Source organism: Lonchura striata, chromosome 3 (assembly GCF_050655825.1).
Source record: "Lonchura striata isolate lonStrDom1 chromosome 3, ASM5065582v1, whole genome shotgun sequence".
Classification (NCBI taxonomy): Eukaryota; Metazoa; Chordata; class Aves; order Passeriformes; family Estrildidae; genus Lonchura; species Lonchura striata.
In genome coordinates, this window is record NC_140705.1 from 66321470 (window position 1) to 66340125 (window position 18656).

General features: G+C 37.1%; 1 protein-coding gene across 2 annotated transcripts in view; it reads left to right on the top strand.

Annotated features, from left to right (window-relative positions):
- The window catches only part of UST (uronyl 2-sulfotransferase), a 149272-nt gene that overhangs the window by 87681 nt on the left and 42935 nt on the right, over nucleotides 1-18656 (top strand). The window contains exons 5-6 of one of the 2 annotated variants that reach the window (XM_021527031.4): nucleotides 2879-2959; nucleotides 6213-6366. In XM_021527031.4, the coding sequence (XP_021382706.1) occupies nucleotides 2879-2959; nucleotides 6213-6366 (235 nt within the window). The remainder of the gene's footprint in view (nucleotides 1-2878; nucleotides 2960-6212; nucleotides 6367-18656) is intronic. The other variant, XM_021527033.4, reaches the window with a different exon arrangement.

Consider the following 18656-nt stretch of genomic DNA (forward strand, 5'->3'; position numbering starts at 1 on the left):
CGTATCTGCGACAGGGCAGCCATGTTATAATTTCCACTTACATTGATTTTTATATTTTGTAGATTGTACACATGATATATACTGCTGAGTTACAATGGTTTATTTTTTTGTTACACACAGTTCACTGTATTTCAGTTCCCGTGTGGACATTCCTAACATTGACTTGCTCTCTGCAACAGCCATTTCCACACGATGGCTGGAGTCTCCCATACTCTCTTTGATAAATGTATTCATACAGAAAGTTGAATATGCAATGCTGAGTACATTGCAGCATCCTTTGCATAATAACCTTCCTAAGAAGTTGAGCCCTAAGATTTTATGCTAATGTAACTACTTCAGCCAAATCTGTGGTCTCATTCAATTTTGAAAATACATCTTTTCTATCTATCATGTTTGTTGATTTAATATTTTCCAAAGAGCTGTATCAGCTATTCTACTACTTGCAGGAAATTTATTGTAATACTTTGTAATTACTTTTCCTATTCTTCTACATAATGCACAACATTTGCATCTCTGAATTACAGTGAAACATTAATCAGAGTCCAGAGAGATCCTGAGCCAGACCTTTGGAAGAAAGTCTTAAATACAGAGTATCTGGAATTAGGTGATTTTAATTAATGCAGAGTTTAGCTGCTGTTAGTCTTTTATGGAGAGTTAGTTTTTACTCTCTTACTTGATTCTAGCTGTAACTTTGCATTACATAAATGAAAACATAATTAGTATTTCCTTTACTTGGGACCTGTGCAGAATACTTATCCATGTTGGTGCTGTTCATTGTGAATTTATATATTAAACTTCTTTGATATCCTCAGGAGAATGAAAAGTATAGAGTAGAAAAAAGACCTTAATTGTTTAGCACACATAAATGACTGACAAAATACAGCCTAAAATATTCTGGTAGATTTACAGGATAGAGAAATATAAGGCTTTTAGCCATTCAGTGGTCTGGGGCAGCTTACTAAACAATTCCTAGAGGACTTGGTTGTAATTTTACTGTGATGTGACCCAGACACATCATTTCAGAAACTGAAATTTCTACTATTGAAATCTCAGGTCCAGAAAGGGTGATTGATGAGGAGTGTGCACTGTTTTACTGTTAACCTTGAACCACTGGGCATTTTGTATCCCTGCACATACCTCTTATTGAAGGGCACGTCAATCAAAGATAAAGTTTTGAAATGAAAATGCTTATTTCATAGCGTCATAGGTCTGTTAAGGTTGGAAACGACTGCTAAGGTCATCAAGTCTGACTGTTAGCCTACACTGCCAGTCCACCACTAAACCATGTCTCTAAGTGCTGCATCTACATGTTTTTTGAATGCTTCCAGGGATGATAATTATATCACCTCTCTGCCATACTTGTTTTGTGTCTAGGATAAACTAGAGAGAGATAACAAAAAAGCAGACTGGCATAACTTTTAGTTCAGTTTGCTGGGGAGAGGCAGCCTAGTTAGTACTCTGCAAGAAAGGAAAAAGACCTCATGAAGCCAAAGTTTTTAACTGAAGTCTGCTCTATATAGTCCTTGTACCAGTTCAGCTATGCCAGTACTACTAAGACTGAAATAACCATGTAGGTGACATAGGTGCATCAGTAGTGGAATGCCCTTTATTAACGCCCCCAATTCTAAAGAAAAGGTTAAAAACATGACCACAGCATGAGGGTGAAGGCTGCAAGAGAAGCACTTACAGGCAAGAGCAGGAATTTAAACAAACTCTTGATTATGGAGGCTGGAAGTACCATGTACTCCCAGGCAGGCAGTACCTCAGCCTGTTCCTTTTTGCATCTCATCCTTGAGGAGGATCACTGGAGCATCCCAGAAGTGCCTGGTGCCTTGCGTGCAGGGGATTGCTTTGCCACAGGTTCATGCTGATGTAAGATGTTATAAAAACTAATAATTCAAAATAACTTTTTCAGAAGATAAATGTTGAGATAACTGCATCTTATGTAAATCCTAAAAAGGTGAAAGTTCTATCTTAGTGCTTTTATGTGACCTCCCTGTGAAGCTGTGCTGCAGGGCAGGTAATAGGGCTCTAACATAACTGATGAGTAAACATGGCTGGGCAGTTGTACTCTCAGTGTGTGATTCTCAGTTGTATGGCACTGGAAAAGGAAATTGTACTGCCTTTATAAGAAGGACACAATATGCCTGTTCCTATTAATATTATGCCTGTTCCTATTAATATGGCTGTTAATTCTTGTTTTCTTCCATTATATTGAATTTCTAGCAACCACCCTTTTTGTTTAAGGGGAAACAGTGTATGCTAAAAGAGTAAGAGGCAGACAAAGTTTTTACAGAGAACAGGTTGGGAGTCATCTTTTCCTTGAGGAGTTGTGCTTTGCCTGCAAGGATGAAGAAACCATCTTCTGCTTTTGTGAAGTTTTATACTAAATGCAAAGCAGCAGCCTCCTGAAGTGAAATGAAAAATAATAGGAGCTAAGAGAGCCTCCATTTTAAAGTCAAGAAAATCACTTTGGCTGATTTTTTTTTCCCCCTAGCTTGCAAGAGGTTTGTAAATGGTTTTAAATGAAGAAACTCATCATGTAAATAGTAAAATTAGAATTCATCAGAAATGCGAAGGGGCAAGCTCACATACTTCTCAGGCTTTTTTAAAATTTATTTTGTTTTTATTAAAAAAGTCATAGGGGAATATATTATTGATGAAGATAAATATCATTGATGGAGCTTGCAAATGTTTTTTTTTTTATGAGGACTCCAAAAATATACCTTCAACAACAGATCACTTAAAACTAATGGGATGTACTAGTACATATAAAATAAATCAGGAGACATTAATTCCAGGAAGAATGTTGTGGGGGTTTCTGTATCCATGTGCAATGTTCTGGTGGAGTGATGGTATCCTGGCCCACTCTTCCCAGTTGTGCCGATGTGCTGCTGGAGATGAGAATATTTGTGCAACTTCATCATGCAGGATCCAGTCATGATCCCACTCAGAGAAGGTAAGTCTGCTACTCAGGCCTAGAAAATATGATCGTGTCCCATTTTGAATCTTTCAAAATAGGGGTTTGAGTGCAAATAAGGTGATGTCATGTATAATGAGAGCATATATCTATTTTTTTCCAAGAGCACTTTCATGTGGGTGTTGTTAATCTGAAAAGTTTCACTCGGGAGAGCATTTAATATGTTGTGATTGATAAGTATCTAAAAATATGTTCTGAACATACTTGAACAAGTGGAGCATTGATTTGCCCTTTTCTTCTTTAAACAGCTTAAGGTACTTGATTTTTTTTTTAACCATTAGGATTTTTTATGCTATATGAGTGCTGCTTAACTTCCATAAATGACTCTGAGTAGAGTTCATAGAAACAAATGGTTGGAATTTGAAATATTATAAACTGTGTTTTTTTAAAAAAATGCATATTTGAATAAGGACCAGAACAGACTTGATTTTTTTTTTTTTTTCCTAATAATTCCTTGCTTGTTGCCTGGTGGAGCAACCTGCAGCTGGATGTATAGCAGCTGGTTACATTATGCAGAAAATCAGAAATTTGAGCTGTCCTGTGTTTGGGGAGGTGGGGAGCACACACAATCTGCATTTTGGAAATGGAAGTTCCTCTGTAGCATTTGTGAAAGAGTGACCTCCTGTCTCAGCTGTCCTCTTGGGATGATTGAGCTTGTGTGAGCCTCTTTTCTCAGGGCTTTTGGCCCTGAATTTTCTCATGTTCAGAAACATGACCTTACCAGCAAGAGGATGGGCTCTGGGAATATGGTTGGGGGTTATGGTCTGGGGTTGGTTATGCAATCTCACCCCTCCTTTTACTTCAGAAAAGACAATAAGTATTGAAAATTTCTATCAAGACAGCTCTTAGCTGTCTGACTTTCATTTTTCAGTCTTCTGATGAGTGATTTAGGTTTAACATCCTCTATGGAGCCTGGAGAAGGACATCTCTGCAGTCTTGCTTCTATAAATCTTGTGCTTTTTTGTCTTTATCTTAAGACAACTCGCTCCTGTCATCACTTCTTACTCCCTACTGCTTCCCCTTTTCTTTGCCCTCCTCCACTCACCTCTGTCTTTTGATTATTGTTATCTGCATCAAGTAGCAGGAAGATAATGTATTCAGTAATTTAGATCCAATCCGTTCTTTCCAGCAATTTCACTTGAAGAGTTTAGTTTTCAAAACTACCAGGCCAAAGCATCCACTCAAAGCTTTCTATTTGAGTAAATATTCTTGAAGCTTTATGCCCACATTGTCCTGTAGTATTTGCAGGAATGCTTTTTTTTTTTTTTTTTTTTTTTTTTTTTTTTTTTTTTTTTTTTGAAATGTAGGTTTTATTTCTGTATAAAGGTATAGAGATAAAAAGCAGCAAAGATAAGCTTAGAGAAGAATCCAGGGTACTAAATTCAGAATATTTCACTTGCACATCCATGTCCAAACTGGGTTGTGCACTAATCAGGAAGCAAGGAGCATATGCCTTCTTTTTAATGAGATTGTTTTAAAATTTTATGCTGTCTGCAGTTTCAAATTATGGCAGTAATCCTGCAACACTAAGGTAAATGAGATTACTGATAGGCATAGTTACTCATGAGATAAGCCTTTGTAGGCTGTATTTAGGAGTCTGGGGAATTATGCAGGAGAAAAATCAGGTTTAAACTCTATGAGATTTTTTTCTTGTGTTTTACTAGAATTCGTAATTTTAAACAATTTTGCTGCCTCTTCAATATTTATGAGAAGCCCTGATCTTTTATTATACAAATTCAATTATTATACAAATTCAATTATTCATTGCCTCAAAAGATGAGGAGAAACTGAGAATTTTTTTTAATTTAAAGGATTTTTTCAGTTTTCTCTCTTTAATCTAGTATTTTACACTTTAGAAGAAATTGTATAAATTGTGACTCAGAAAATCATCAGGATAGTTTTTAAGTGCTTCAATATGGCTATGTTCTCAAGCTCCCAAAAATAAAGTATAAGCTAGTGCTTAAGTGAGAATTGTTCACTTAAACTGGGGAAACAGGAGAAAGAAGTATAATCGATGTTCTTAGATGAGGAAAATTCCAAGTTGAATTTATCCTGTGAACTTCTCAGTCCAGGAGGGTTTTATTTTATTCTTTGTCTCACAGAATTTCTAGTCCATAAGTCTGTTCCATGAATGTCCATTTTTAAATTTTGACCATGGAATAGTATAAGCAACTTGCCCTTTTTTTTCCAGTTAGTCTTGCCCTCCTGATGCTGTATGTTGATCTAAAATATGCAATCAGTATTTTAACATTCTGAAAATAAAGTATAGTCTCAAACATTCCCAAGCTTCTTTTTCTTCCTTTTCTCTTTTGGTATCCCAACTATTGACCTCAAGATGTTTGTCACTTGGCACCAGGAAGAGGCGTACAAGAGGGTAAATGCAAGGTGGTGAAGCTGCTCTGGTTTATATTCTCATCTCTAAGTTGCAGATATCTATACCACAGTTTGCTTATGAGCAAGCCTGGTCACAGCTTGTATTACCCTTTCCTTTTCCTTGGACTTGCATGTATTTGACATTGATACTTAATTTCTTTTTTGAAGCAAGAATTTTCATATTGATTTTCAAAAAAAAGTTCAATACATGGATAAGGTATTGCATAACCATGAAATAACCTCAAAACCAGCCAGTGGTGCAGACTGGGGATGAGGGGATGAGGTTCTGCACAAGTTCCAGCAAATAAAAATTTGGAAATCCCATTCATATCTATCAGTTCATCCAGAGAAAGCTTTTATAAAAAAGGTTTCAAAGTAAGCTGAGAATCCTTTGCACATTACTACATTACTGTACAGGCAAAGGTGATCCAAGGCTGCCTTAGAGCAGCTACTGTTGGGTGGTGCCTGTTCTAACATGACTGCCCAGATAAGAAGTGTGTTGAGAAGAAGAAATGCTCATTCTCTGATTCGTCTGCAGAAGGTTCTTAATCTGAAAACAGCAAGGAGAAGACTCAAGAAGCAAAACTGTTGATACAGTGTAAAAAATGGTTTTCAACTAAAATGTTTGTAGTACACATATAGCTTAATGTGATTCCATATTTACTGTTCATCCTAAAAAGATCTTACATGCGTTTACAAAGGCTTAGAAACTAGTTGTAAGATTCTCAGTTTCATTCCTCACCTTGTTAAAGGTCTGAATTTCTGTAGGAAGTAATTCAAAAGCATTCAGATGAGAGATAATAGATACATGTCTGTGTGGAAACTTGTGATGAGATTCACCCGTTTGTCTTCCCACCAGGTTTGGAGGAGACCAGCCCGTGTACATCAATATTATTAGAGATCCTGTCAACCGATTCCTATCCAATTATTTTTTTCGACGTTTCGGAGACTGGCGAGGAGAACAGAATCACATGATCCGTACCCCCAACATGAGGCAGGAGGAAAGATACCTGGTATGTTTAAATAAAAGGATTTGGTTACCAATTTCCCATCATTGCTATGTAGTGCTGTTATTCAAACTGGATGTGTGAAAGGTGGGAGACTGAGGCATCTTCCATCTTGTGTTTTTCCTCTGTCTTTTCTTGCCTGGTCCTTAGTTTGCTCAGCTTTACTGTGTAGAGTGTCGCCAATTAATTCAGTTCAATCTTGAATAAGCTGACTGCAAGTTCCAGATTTCCACCACTGAATTACGGTCCTTACACTGAGTTGGATTTGCACTGCGTAGTAATGTAATAATTCTGCCTATGTTTATCACTGTGAATGTTCAGACAGATTTTTAGGTTCAGACTATGTCTGTAACTCTTCAGCCTCAGAAGAAAATTGAGAAACAGAGCAATTCAGGGAGCTCTAATGTTCTTGCTGCTAAGTTACTTGTAATGTTCTTTACACCAGGCTTCTAATCTCACTCATCTCAAGTTCTTGATTTTGTTTTGTTGTTTTTTGTCTTTTTTTGGGTTAAGATAATGGGAATAATGCTGACTAAGCTATCCATAACAAATTTTAAATTTTTACAACTGCTGAACTGTCGTAACACCTGCCAGCTTTTGTTGCATACCAAGGTCCCATAGCAGTAGGTGTTGAATGAATGTTAAATGAGAAACTGAGAAGCTAGGGAGGTGGCTAGTTTGGTTTATATTGATCACTTTGCGTGTACACAGACATCTCTCAAAAAAGGCAAAATGGTGGAATTTCTTCTTGCTCTCTGTCTAATGGAGATCCAGTTGGATTGGACTCAGCCTTCAGGCATACTTGAACTGCAGAGAGCTCAGTGAAACAGCAGTGACAGAACAGCTTGATGGTCTGCTATGAGATGTTGCAGGCCAGACATAATGTCAAAACAAGATATGTCTGTGGCTTTTGGAGAAGAAAGAGAGGATGTTTTTCTGAGGTTTCAAAGAGGCAGTAGAGTACAAGATGTGTGATGAGCCATAGAAAACACAGCTCTGAACAACTGCCACACAACACCTTTCAGCCCTAGCTGAAGTTAGATGAATGCCAGGAGGGCTGGTTTTTTCCCATGTTATAAAGCTGTTTAAATTTCATTTGTCTTCTGGTTTTGCAGAGCCCTGTGAACAGACAAGCTTGTACATTATGCGTAATTGAAGGGGGAGGTATCAGTGTAACTGTCTAATAGCCTTAAATTTAATGACATGTCCTATACAGGCATAAACTGTGAAGGGTTTCTTATTTGCTATGTGCCTATAGATCCCAAAGAGGTCCCTCTGTCAGCTGAGTGGATCTTGACCTCCTGGTGTGCAAAGCTGGAAGGTTTTTCATGTTGTGTGTGCATGAACTTCTGCTTCATCATCTCTGAATGGGACAAGAGGGTTGAGGAAATTATTGATTGGTGGGGGTTTTTACTACGACTTTATAACACTACTACATTTTCTGTTTTGGAAATGTTAAAAGTGAGTGGTAGAGCCTGCACTTTACTTTGATCTTCTTCTCATTTGGAGTGCAATGATTGGCATCTCTTACAACTGACTCTGTAAAACCTGGTGTTATTTCAGTACTGACTGTGAAGTTTAAGACATGTTATAAATAGCCAATGAAATTTTACTTTAAGCAGAACTGAAACAAATAGATCGAATTAATATTGTCTTGGTTTAAAAGCTAATAGAAATTACCTTAAATTGTCATTGACATTGGTATGTTCGTTAAGAAGTTAATTATTTATATGTATATGCATTTTTAACACTTGATCTATCCAACCACATTGTATATTGCATACCTTCATTTTAATATTTTCCTCAGTGGTGCAAGAAAATCAGCTGGCACATTTCTTAAATTCAGGTATTGGGGATTTTGGAATCATAGCTTCAGAAATCTGCAAAATCAATTGTCAGATCTAGCTGTAAAGAAAGTAAGCAGCTGGTTTGATCTCTGAGCATGAGCCTTTAGCACAGGACTGATGGGTGGCCTCATTGCAGGTCTCATAACTTTTGCAGTTCTTCCCTAATATTCTTTAAAATGCAAAACTCACCATGAAACATTATTCTTTTTTTATAGGGGACTATTTAAGGATAAAATTAGATTTAGCATATTAAATATTTTCAACATTGATCACAATATTAAACGTAAGTTGTTTGGGATGAGGTGTGCCTGACCATGAGCATATACATGAAAGCAGGGGGAGGATATGAACTTTTAATTTTCTTCTCCCATCATGCCTCAGATCAACAGTCAGGAAAACACATAATTGCTAATTGATCCATGACAATTGCTGGAAGCTTTGTGTTGACAGCAGTTACAGACTTACAGAATGGACTGGAGAAGCTTTAAATATTATTTTTCTATTTGACCAGAAGAGATGTCTTTGCAGTCAAAAGATACATATCTGGAAACTTAGAGGCTAAGATGTTCTTGGCTTCCTATATCTTGGAAGGTGGTGTGGGCAACTGGGCACCTTTCCAGGCCATCTTGGCATCTTCATCAACAGTCGCCAACGCTGGCCATCTCCATTGAAAAGCTGAGGGCAGCATCCATGTTCCCTCAAACTGCAGTGTGAAGGTGTGGGAGCTCAGCTGCCCTAGAAAGCAGGCTCTTAAGGGTGGAAAAGCATTTAAAGATCAGGTTTTGTGTCTGATGAACTCCAGGTTGTGATGCCCTTGATGGAAGCATTCCCTCCCCTCAATTCTGATCCTTAAGAAAGAAAGAGTTGAGAAGAAACCAAAACTGTCTTGAAGTCTTGTAGTACTTTGCATGCTGGTTTGTTAATATGGAAAATCTGAACTGCTGATATTGCAAAGGTCAGAAACAGAGACAGAAATTTCTGCCATTCACTGATCATTGGAAATTTTCTCTGAATAGATCTTCAGGCTTTGACTTTGTTCCAGGATGCACAACCATTCATTCAGGAGTCAGATAAATTGTTCTAAGCATTTTGGTAAATGTCTGTGTTTACCAAAATTTAATTGAAAGTCAGGATAGGAAACAAGCCTCTTATTCATGAGTCAGATACAACAGAGGCAGCTGCTGTGATGTGAGACTTTTTACCCAGATCTGCCAGCTCTTTGCCCTGACTTGGCACTTTCACTGCTGGAGTGAATTATTGTTAGTCACCTGAGGAAATCACTTCCAAGCTTCCCCCAGAAAAATAGTGGTAGTATGGAGTATGACAGGTAATTAATGGTGAGCACCTTGAGTCAAGTCACAAGCACACTGATGTGACTGTCAGCCCTACATTATGGTCCTGTAAAATGAGATAAATGCACAAAAGTTAATTTAAATTCTTTGTAGTGAATGTTTCAGATCGAACTAGAGTTCTTAGAGTAAATCTGCTTCAGTAAGGCAAGCAAACCATTATGAGTGCAGTTATGAGTGCTGCAGGTATCAAGCAAAAAAAAAAAAAATATGCCTGAGATGCGATATAGTTCAGAGTTTGGAAGTGCAGAAGGTAGGAAGCACCCCTGATGAAGAGAAACTACTATTAATATTTTAAAGCTTTATATTAAAATTGTTCCTTCCAGGAGGCTTGTTTGTAATTATCTAGTATTTATTACAGCTTCGGTTTGAGACATCAAATATAAAAAAAGGCATCTTTTTTTTTTTTCATCTTTTCTTAATACTTGGTAAACCTTTGATCTGAGGCTACTAAGGCTAAATGAGAGTGTGAAGCAGCATGGGCTGTGTATTGTTGCCTGAATTGCAGGAAATCTGGTTACATGGGATTCTGATCTGTTAGGCTCATGAATACCATGAGCTCACTCCAGTAAAAGATTTCTGAGCTAATGTATCAGAAGTGAGAAGTTTTGTATTTAAAAAATCATTCTGTAAGATAAGAACTTGTCACCTTCCTATAGGATGTTTCAAATTTTCATTTTAATTAGCAGTTACATTTGCACGGCATCTCTGTATGGCTCTGCATAGTTTTTCAGCTTCATCTCTGAAAATAAATATGCTTCTCTCAGCAAAAATTAAAAATACCCGAACAATGTTCAGCCTCATTTATGTTAAAGATTACTAGTGCAAGTGATCCCATAAAGGAGCATCTGTCCTTTTGTCCTCTAAATGAAATGTTAAAATAATTGTTAAAAATGTATTAGGATTACTTTAAAGGAGAGAAGTAAAATTCAAGTGAAGGCAGGGAAATTTCACGTAAAATTTCTTATAATAAGGAAAAAACCATTCCTTTTGTAATGCCAGCTTTTATGGCTAAATACGTAAACTAATGTTTTTTAGGTTAATTGATAAATTTCAAGCAAAATAATAAGAAAAGGTGAATGGGCAAACTCCATAGAACATTTTTTTTTAGTCCTGAATCATGAGAATTTCCTTTTGTGATTTTCATGGTTTTCATTGATATAAGAATATTCACTAAATACATTTAACTAGTTTTATTATTTATATCCTCAAATTTCTATCTAGAATGAAAAATATTCATTTATCAATTACACCGGTTTTCGTACAGCAGCTGGCTGTCTTATTCCCTGTGTTTATCTGCATAATGTCATGGGTAATTATATTATGAATTGTCATCAGCTGTCATCACTGAGCTTTCTCCTTTGTGACTTCAGATAAGTTTCTTCAAGCTTTTCAGTTGCCAGACACGTGGCCTTGAGGCAAGACCAGGGTATGGAGCCCGTACCTTCATCTTCTGACTGTCACTCTCATGAGTGTGTTTCTCTATTAAAAAAAGGCTGAGAGAGAGTTGCCTGCTTGCAGATTTGGTGCAGTGAGGGAGTGGAGGGTTCATGACACTGATTTTCCTGTTGATGACCTCACAAAAGGGGCTACCAGTGTCTGGTGATTGAACCTGGGAAATTCTGGGGAGGCTTTGATAACTTGGTTAACATTGTTCAGACTGGAAATCCAAGGCATGCAGAGGTTAAAATTATATGCCTTTCTCTGTGCAGTGCATACTAGATATTGGGGATTAAATATATAAATTAAAAAGAACATTTTTCACTTACTGTGTTCTGAGCTGTCATTGAGAGACCAAACATTTTGTGCACTCTCAGTGTTTTCCCTGACATAGCCCCATACACACAGTAGTTATTTTACTGCCTCTGTTATGCACTGGTGCTGAGGTGGTTCGAACTGGTCACTGGGTGTGCTGCAGCACAGCTTTGCAGCTGCAGGTCTGGTTTGGGGATCACACAGTAGCACCCATCCCTGGACAGGGCTGCCGGGAGGGCACTGCAGAAGCACAGCCACCTGTCAGCTGACCCAATTAGAACAGTTTGCTGCTTCTTCCCTCTAATGAGTGCTTTTAATAGTCTCCAGCTGTTCCCTTTTGCTGCATTACCTCTTCACAGCAAAATTTCTGGCCCATTTTTGCAGCTCTTCATCTATTGTGTGTGCTCTAAAGCACCATTTTCCCCCTTAGATTCTCCCATTTTGTATTAATAATTTATTGAAACGCAAAGTTAATGGTAATTCAGACCTCAGCTGGAGGAGGGACTAATTGAACAACTTATAATATTAAAGGAAATATTTTCATGGCTGACATTTACTTTTCAGTGATTTTAATTTACAAACCAATACTTTCTTAATGTTCCCCTGTGGAGTTTGCATTCCAAACATTGCAACATTATGCATTTATACAAAAGCAAGAAAATGCGCCTTCCTAATCTGTTTTCATGCAGTAGTCTGAGTCATTTGCACATAGTAAATATGCAATATAGCATTGGCTAAGATTGCAACTCTAAAAATTTCCATGTAATTCACAATGCATACTTATATTCATAGAAAATTTAAGATTAATACCATGCTTTTATTTTAATGATACCATTCTGTATTGCTATTCTCCATTTTGTGGAGACAGGATACAGGATAGCAACAATATATTGCTTCAGAAAGTAAAAAGATGAGGGTTTTTTTCTCGCAGTATTGTAGTGGTCTGAAAATTTCTGGCTGTTGTAGATTTTAAGCAACTGCACATAAAACCAAAAACCAAGCAGCAGAAGAGGTCCCAGAACTCGGTACCAACAATCTTATTTAAATGTAACGTTATTACAGGGTCTTACCATATACTGTGTTTCAACAGTGCTTTTAAGACATTTATATACATGAGAACTTATGATCTTTTATTAAAGGACCTTGCTGTATTAAGTTTAAAATTATGAATCTTCATTTTTATGGTGATTTTGTCAAGTTTTTTATTTTTGCCTTCTGACCATGAATACAGTATAATACTCAATACTCTTGATGTTCTCTCTTGTGCTGCTTTTTAGGTTTTATGTGTTGTGGTAGCTTGGGGAAATAGTTTTCCTTAGCTTCCCTATAGGAAGATCCTGTTTGTAGAGTGGAAAATCCCAACCACAGAACAAAGATTCTAATATATTGATGCCAGCTTTTTAAGGCCATGTAAACTGTATATGTCTGTGTCATATTTTCAGGAGATATATATTTTTGATCATTAAACAAGAACAGAAAAGAGCATTCTTGTGCAGCCCAGGGACAAAAGCCAGCCTTGCCTTCAGTTTGAGGGGTTAAACCTTATCTCACTTAGAAACTGATGGACTCTGACAAGCCTTTTGCAGGGTTAGGAGTGAGATCTTCTGTATGTCTAGGTTGGTTCTACCATAGCATCTGCTTGTTTCTCAGTAGCAGTCAAAAACGGCACACCAAAAGCAATAGAGAGCAATACAGAGTATTCACTGTATATAAATCTCCAGTGTATCTGCACTTAACTACTTTCATTTGACATTTGTGACTTCTGTCCTAGGCTATTTCCTCCTAAATTTGCCCTAAACCAGGACACCTCCCGTTCCCAAAATGGGATTCAAAGAACCGGAAAACACTCATAAATGGGTGGGAGAAATTATTAAATAATTTCCATATGAGGAATGGCAAAGATTAGGACTCTAGAGGAACAAGTAAACAAGGGAAAGGATATGAGAAGACAGATTTTTGGGAGGCAAGAAAAAATGGCCTCAAGGATGATTGCTTTTGAGCTGTTTCAGTGTAAAACTAATATAAGTTTACAATTGGAATGGGTAATTGCTGGATCCAGTAAAAAATAGAAAATGCAGTGGTTTGGACAGCATGTAATGAAGCTGTGGAAGTCCTTTCTGGTCATTGTTGTGAATAAGTTCTGATGTATTCAAAAAGGAAATATTTTAGAATACATTGCTTTACAGAGGGGAGTGGTCAGGCACTGGAACAAGTTGCTTAGAGAGGTGGTCGATTCCCAGGGCATGTCAACGTTTAAGAGTGATTTGTACAATGCCCTTAACGACACACTTTAACTTTCAGTCAGCCCTAAATAGGTTAGACAGTTGGACTAGATGATCCTTGTATGTCCCTTCCAATTTAAATATTCTATTCTATTTTTAAAAGTGCAGCTATGTAGTCCCCAAGGGCTTTTAATTACCAAAGCAACACCTCTTCAGCAGAAAATATCTGCTTGGTAAAAATCTAAAGCCTCAGGGGTACCCAGAAAAAGGTCCTGTGTGTATAGTAAATGTTCCTCATAACCAGTAGTGATTTTTTGAAATTGGTTCTGCTCTGGGTAACTCAAAAGCAAACTTTAAAATTATATGCTTACAAATGAATTTTACTACTAGGTGATTTATATAAGGTAGTTGCAGTTATAGACATCTCCAGTTGAATGTGTTGTTTCTTTGCATTAAAATAGTTGAGTGTTCTTGGGTACATGCCATAGTGGCTAAGACTGTTGTCTTACATCTCTGCCAATCAAATTAATTTTTGTAAATCCCAAACTGATGCTGAAGCTAATAATTGTTAACACTGTCATGACTATTCTAAAATTCATTGTTAAAAGCTAAGATACAAATACATTTAAAGTATTAACTGCATCCACAATTTTAGATTGTGCACTGAAATAATAAAGGTACCAGAAGAGAAGATATAAAAATCTTTTAAAGAGAGGGATAAAACATTTGTTTCAGTGCATGCTGTTCAGAAATGTGAAGTCTCCTTGGTTTGATGTTTCAGTACGGGTGAATTTCAAGTGTTTGATAATTTTTGTAAGCCTCGACTTGAGTATTTGCGTTTTCAGTTCTCACGTACTTTGTTAATGTGAAAGTAACAGGAACACGCATCTAAGCAGAAAACACTTGCATGATTCCCAGAAAGGGATGACTTAACAATTATAATTAGCTGACAAATAACTATTTCAGGTTAATGAAAACAAGAGGATCTGTGTGTAATAAGAATGTTATCTTCAGTGCATAGTCTAGCGTTTTGGGCATTATGAACCCAAAAGCAGTGTTTAAGTAAAACTAATTATTGATTGATATTTTATCTTAAGTTGGAATACAATGGTTTTTAAAACTGGAATGTTTTATCATCTGGAAAAAAAGAATGCTTCCAATTTCTGTTAATGAAAATTTTAAAAAAAATATTTTTAAAGGTTACATTTTGTACATGGCATAAATAATGGAGATGGGACATTGACCAGCAAATAGTGTGTTTTAAAAATATGATGTAAGAATGTATATATGTGTGCGTGTGTGTGCTTAGGAGTAAGACTTTTTTTTGAAATTATGTTTAATTAACAATTTTTTGAAGACTTGTCTAATGAAATCATGGTAGCTGTCCCTGGAAAACCATACTATAAAACCTCCTAAGTAGGAAGGTTTTATACTCCATACTGTAATAACTCCTTGCTAGGAATTTGCCTTGCCTGTTTTCTTTTCCTTGTTGCATTATGCTTTAACCACCTTAAAAGAAAACTCTTTTATTGGCAGTAGGATGGGAAAGGAAACTGCAGAGCCTTTTACTCCTCCTGACAGAGGAAGGACAGAGAGAGACAGCCCTCCTCATACTGCCAGCATATTGAATGTGTTCAGGCTGTGGCATGATAATGTAATTTCAGGCAGTCAGATACTCACTTCACCCTGTAGGTGTCAAAACCTGCAGGAACTGACAACCCATGAAAATAAAACTGAATTTATTAGCCTGTTTTATTCCTTGTCTGTCATTCCCCTTCCTCTTTCCTTTTTGTGGTTTATACCTAAGTCTTCTGGCTGTCAGAGCTGCCAGCAAAGTGAAATAAGCAGAGATCCTAAACTCTAGAACTTCTTAGCTAAAACAAAGCTGAAGCTTTGAGGTGGTGGATGGCAAGGAGAGTGCAGGCAGTAGAATTAGGAGAGCTGCCCGCCCATGGTGCGTGGCTGACGTGGTGAGGGATAGACATGTCTTTATACGGGCATCCAAAGCTGTCCTGAGCCTTAGGTGTTTGTTGACAACAAAATATTTTCCTATAGTGTAATTTTTTGGTGGTGGTGTGGACTCTTCTGTTGACTGCAGGATGGCTGGGTCACACTTGTCAATTGTGTATTTTTAAGACTGAAGTAGTTTATGTTGAAACCATATGGAAGCAAAGGTGACATTTTGTGGAAAAAAGGGACATCGGTGCTCAGACTTACTCAAGACTTAGTTTATTCTAGTTTTTCTGAAGTTTTTAAGGTTTATTAATTCCTGCATAGTAAAATCCTGTGCCTTATCCTGGTCCCAACTCACAGGGACCCCAGGGCCTGCTGGAGTACTGTGTGCTTCCTCCTTTCTGAGTGGCACCAAGGCTCATGTTTGTGGAGATGGGGCACACGTGGGGTGCCTGAATATCCTATTGGATACACCTGGGCGCTTGCCCCCCTAGGGAGGTGGCATGTTCTTCCCAGCAGGGAAAGAACCCTTAGTACAGTGAAGATGAAGGACAGAGGTGCAAATTTAGGTTTTGTTTCTGTCTCATTACAGAATGAATAGATCTGAACTGGGTAATAGTCTGCCTAAAACTCTGGTGCTGTCTGTCTATTCTTGCTTTGTTTGCTTCAGTATGCTTCTGTGATGGAAGAGATGAGTGTTTGTGTTTTTCCAAAAACAAGCAAATGCCATAGGTTTGTGTTGGCAAATGGATTGTAGTGTTCTCTCTGGTTGCTTGGCCCTGCCTGGCAAGGGCTGCTATGTTTTCCCTCAGGAGTGCTCTTCAGTATTCCAGAAATCAGATTTTCCTTCTTGGAATAAAAGGTATTGCTACAGTTGCTCCTCCCCCATCTCCTCTCTCCTCTCTCCCCTCTCCACTCCAGCCAATTTTTCATTAATAATCAGTCAAGTTAAGAAGGGTACTGATGCCAGGAAGTAATTTTTTATTGTCTTTCTTGTAATTCCACAGTGTTTAAAGAAAGAAATGTGGAGGACAAAAAAAAAACCTCAAGAAACAGGCATCATCGGTTTCAAATGTGGTTTTAAGGTTGAATTACCTTTTTCAAACATACGTGTGTCTGACCAGTTTGCTGATGATACTATGGTTGTGAGTTATCACAGTGGGTACATGTCTTGAATGAAATAGTAACTCCATCTTTCAGGATAAGCAATAGACCTGCTGTGTCAGCTGAGAAATACATTCCCTGTGTAACAAGGTAGTGAAATTCTCCTTTGAAGTACAAGAAGTGTTCATTTTTTCTGGCTATTATTCCAAGCATTACTATGTTGTTTTTGTTTTTTTTTTTTTCTTGTTTGCTAGAATTTTCAAAATACCTCTGTCCCTTGTAATGTAGTTGCTTTATATAAAATCAAAATGTCCAAAGCTCCCAACAAAGGGTGTCAAGCTGACTGTTGTTCTGACTCTGGAAAACGGACTGCCATTGTTTCAGCAAACCTGGCTACTGCTCAGTGAGTTATTGAAACACAGTCTAGTCAGGCTACCTTGAACACAACTTTTTCCTATGAACTCTGATCCAAGCAAAGCCAGCCACTATTCATAACTGAGCTTGTCAAGAGTAATTTCCTTTTTCTTTGGGAAAAATCCACTAACTAGTGGCAAATAGGAAACTTTCCATGGTGTACATGGATTATTAAATAAGATTATTCTCTTCAAAATTAATTTTCTGTTCTCTTTGAAAAGAAAAAAGAAAACTAAAGTGTTCATCAATGGCTGAAGGGAAAAAAAAATATTCTGAATTTATCAAAGAGATTATTTCTTTGATAAAAAGAAAGGGGGGTGGGGGGGACGTATATTTTACACTTTTTTTCTTCCAGATTTTTTAACCTTCATGATTTTATACTTGATCTTGTTGCTTTCTGAGGTTTTTGAAGCCATTGTACTTGAGATGAAGGCATTGGGAGATTTCTGAGTTTCTGTGTAGGGAGGGAAGTATGGGGGTTTTTTTAATAGTCGTAGAAAAGAACTTACGCAAATGATTGAAGAGTTTAAAAGTTTTTAAAAAAACGCAAATAGGAGCATTATTTGTGCCTCTGAAGCTTGTTATTTTAGGAGGTTTTTAATATTGATCTTGTCAGTATGGTGATAGTCTTGTCAAACTGAAAAGTGGAATCGATATGTTCCATTTTGTGCCTGGTATTCAGGATGGCAGTGCTATGAATAATGCAAGGTATTAGTAATTTTCCAGAAAAGCATTAGAACTGTTCAGCAAGGGGAAGATTTTAACTAAGGAAATTATATAGGGGCAACAGAGCAGAAACCATCTCCAGTTGTAGCAGCAGGGAAGCCACATGCAGAAGTAGTATGATTTTCTTCTCTGTTCTGCAGCTTCTTTTGCATTTCAGCTCTGAGAGATGAAGGGAGAGATTCCAACTCAGTCAACACTAGGCAGAAGTCTGATAAGAAGGTAAAATTAGCCCACAACTCAAACTTCTAGCTGTTTTCTTACCATTCAACAGGTTTGTGTTAAAGTGCCAACACAAATGTTGTAGGTCAAGGGGACATAAAAGACATTTAAACCTTGGTACAATGAGGAACTTTTTTCTTAAAAGTTAGTACTGTGGTTTTTGAGATTTACCATCTGACTTAAAGAATAGTCAAACCCAAAGAAAATTATAACATGTACTGTATGATGAATCATATATTTTCTCTTTTTAAATTCTGAGATCAGCAGCAGGTTTCTTCTCCTTTTTTTGCTAGACAATGTATTTGATGTGACTGGATTATTTCAGGGACATATGAAGAGCTGTTGGATACAACTTCTCCAACTTCAGCAAAAGAGAGTTGTATCGCTGGAATTTGTGACAGCAGATAGTCCAAGCTATAACTGAGCAGTGTGTTGAAATGAAACATGCATTAGCTAGCAAGTGGTTATTTTCTCAAATGATAATTTTGCTACCTCTGCAGATTAGGAGAAGCTTAATAATTTTTTAACATTCTTTCTTTCCTGATGCCTGAAATATTTTTTTTTTAATTTGTGGAGCATATATTTTCTTCTCCTTCACTCTTATTTTGAAGATTTATATTGCAGAAAGTAAGCTTTTTCCTCCCCAACTCTTGTCACATGAAGTTCTATTAAAGAAAAAAAAAAAGCAAATGGAATGATTTCTTGTT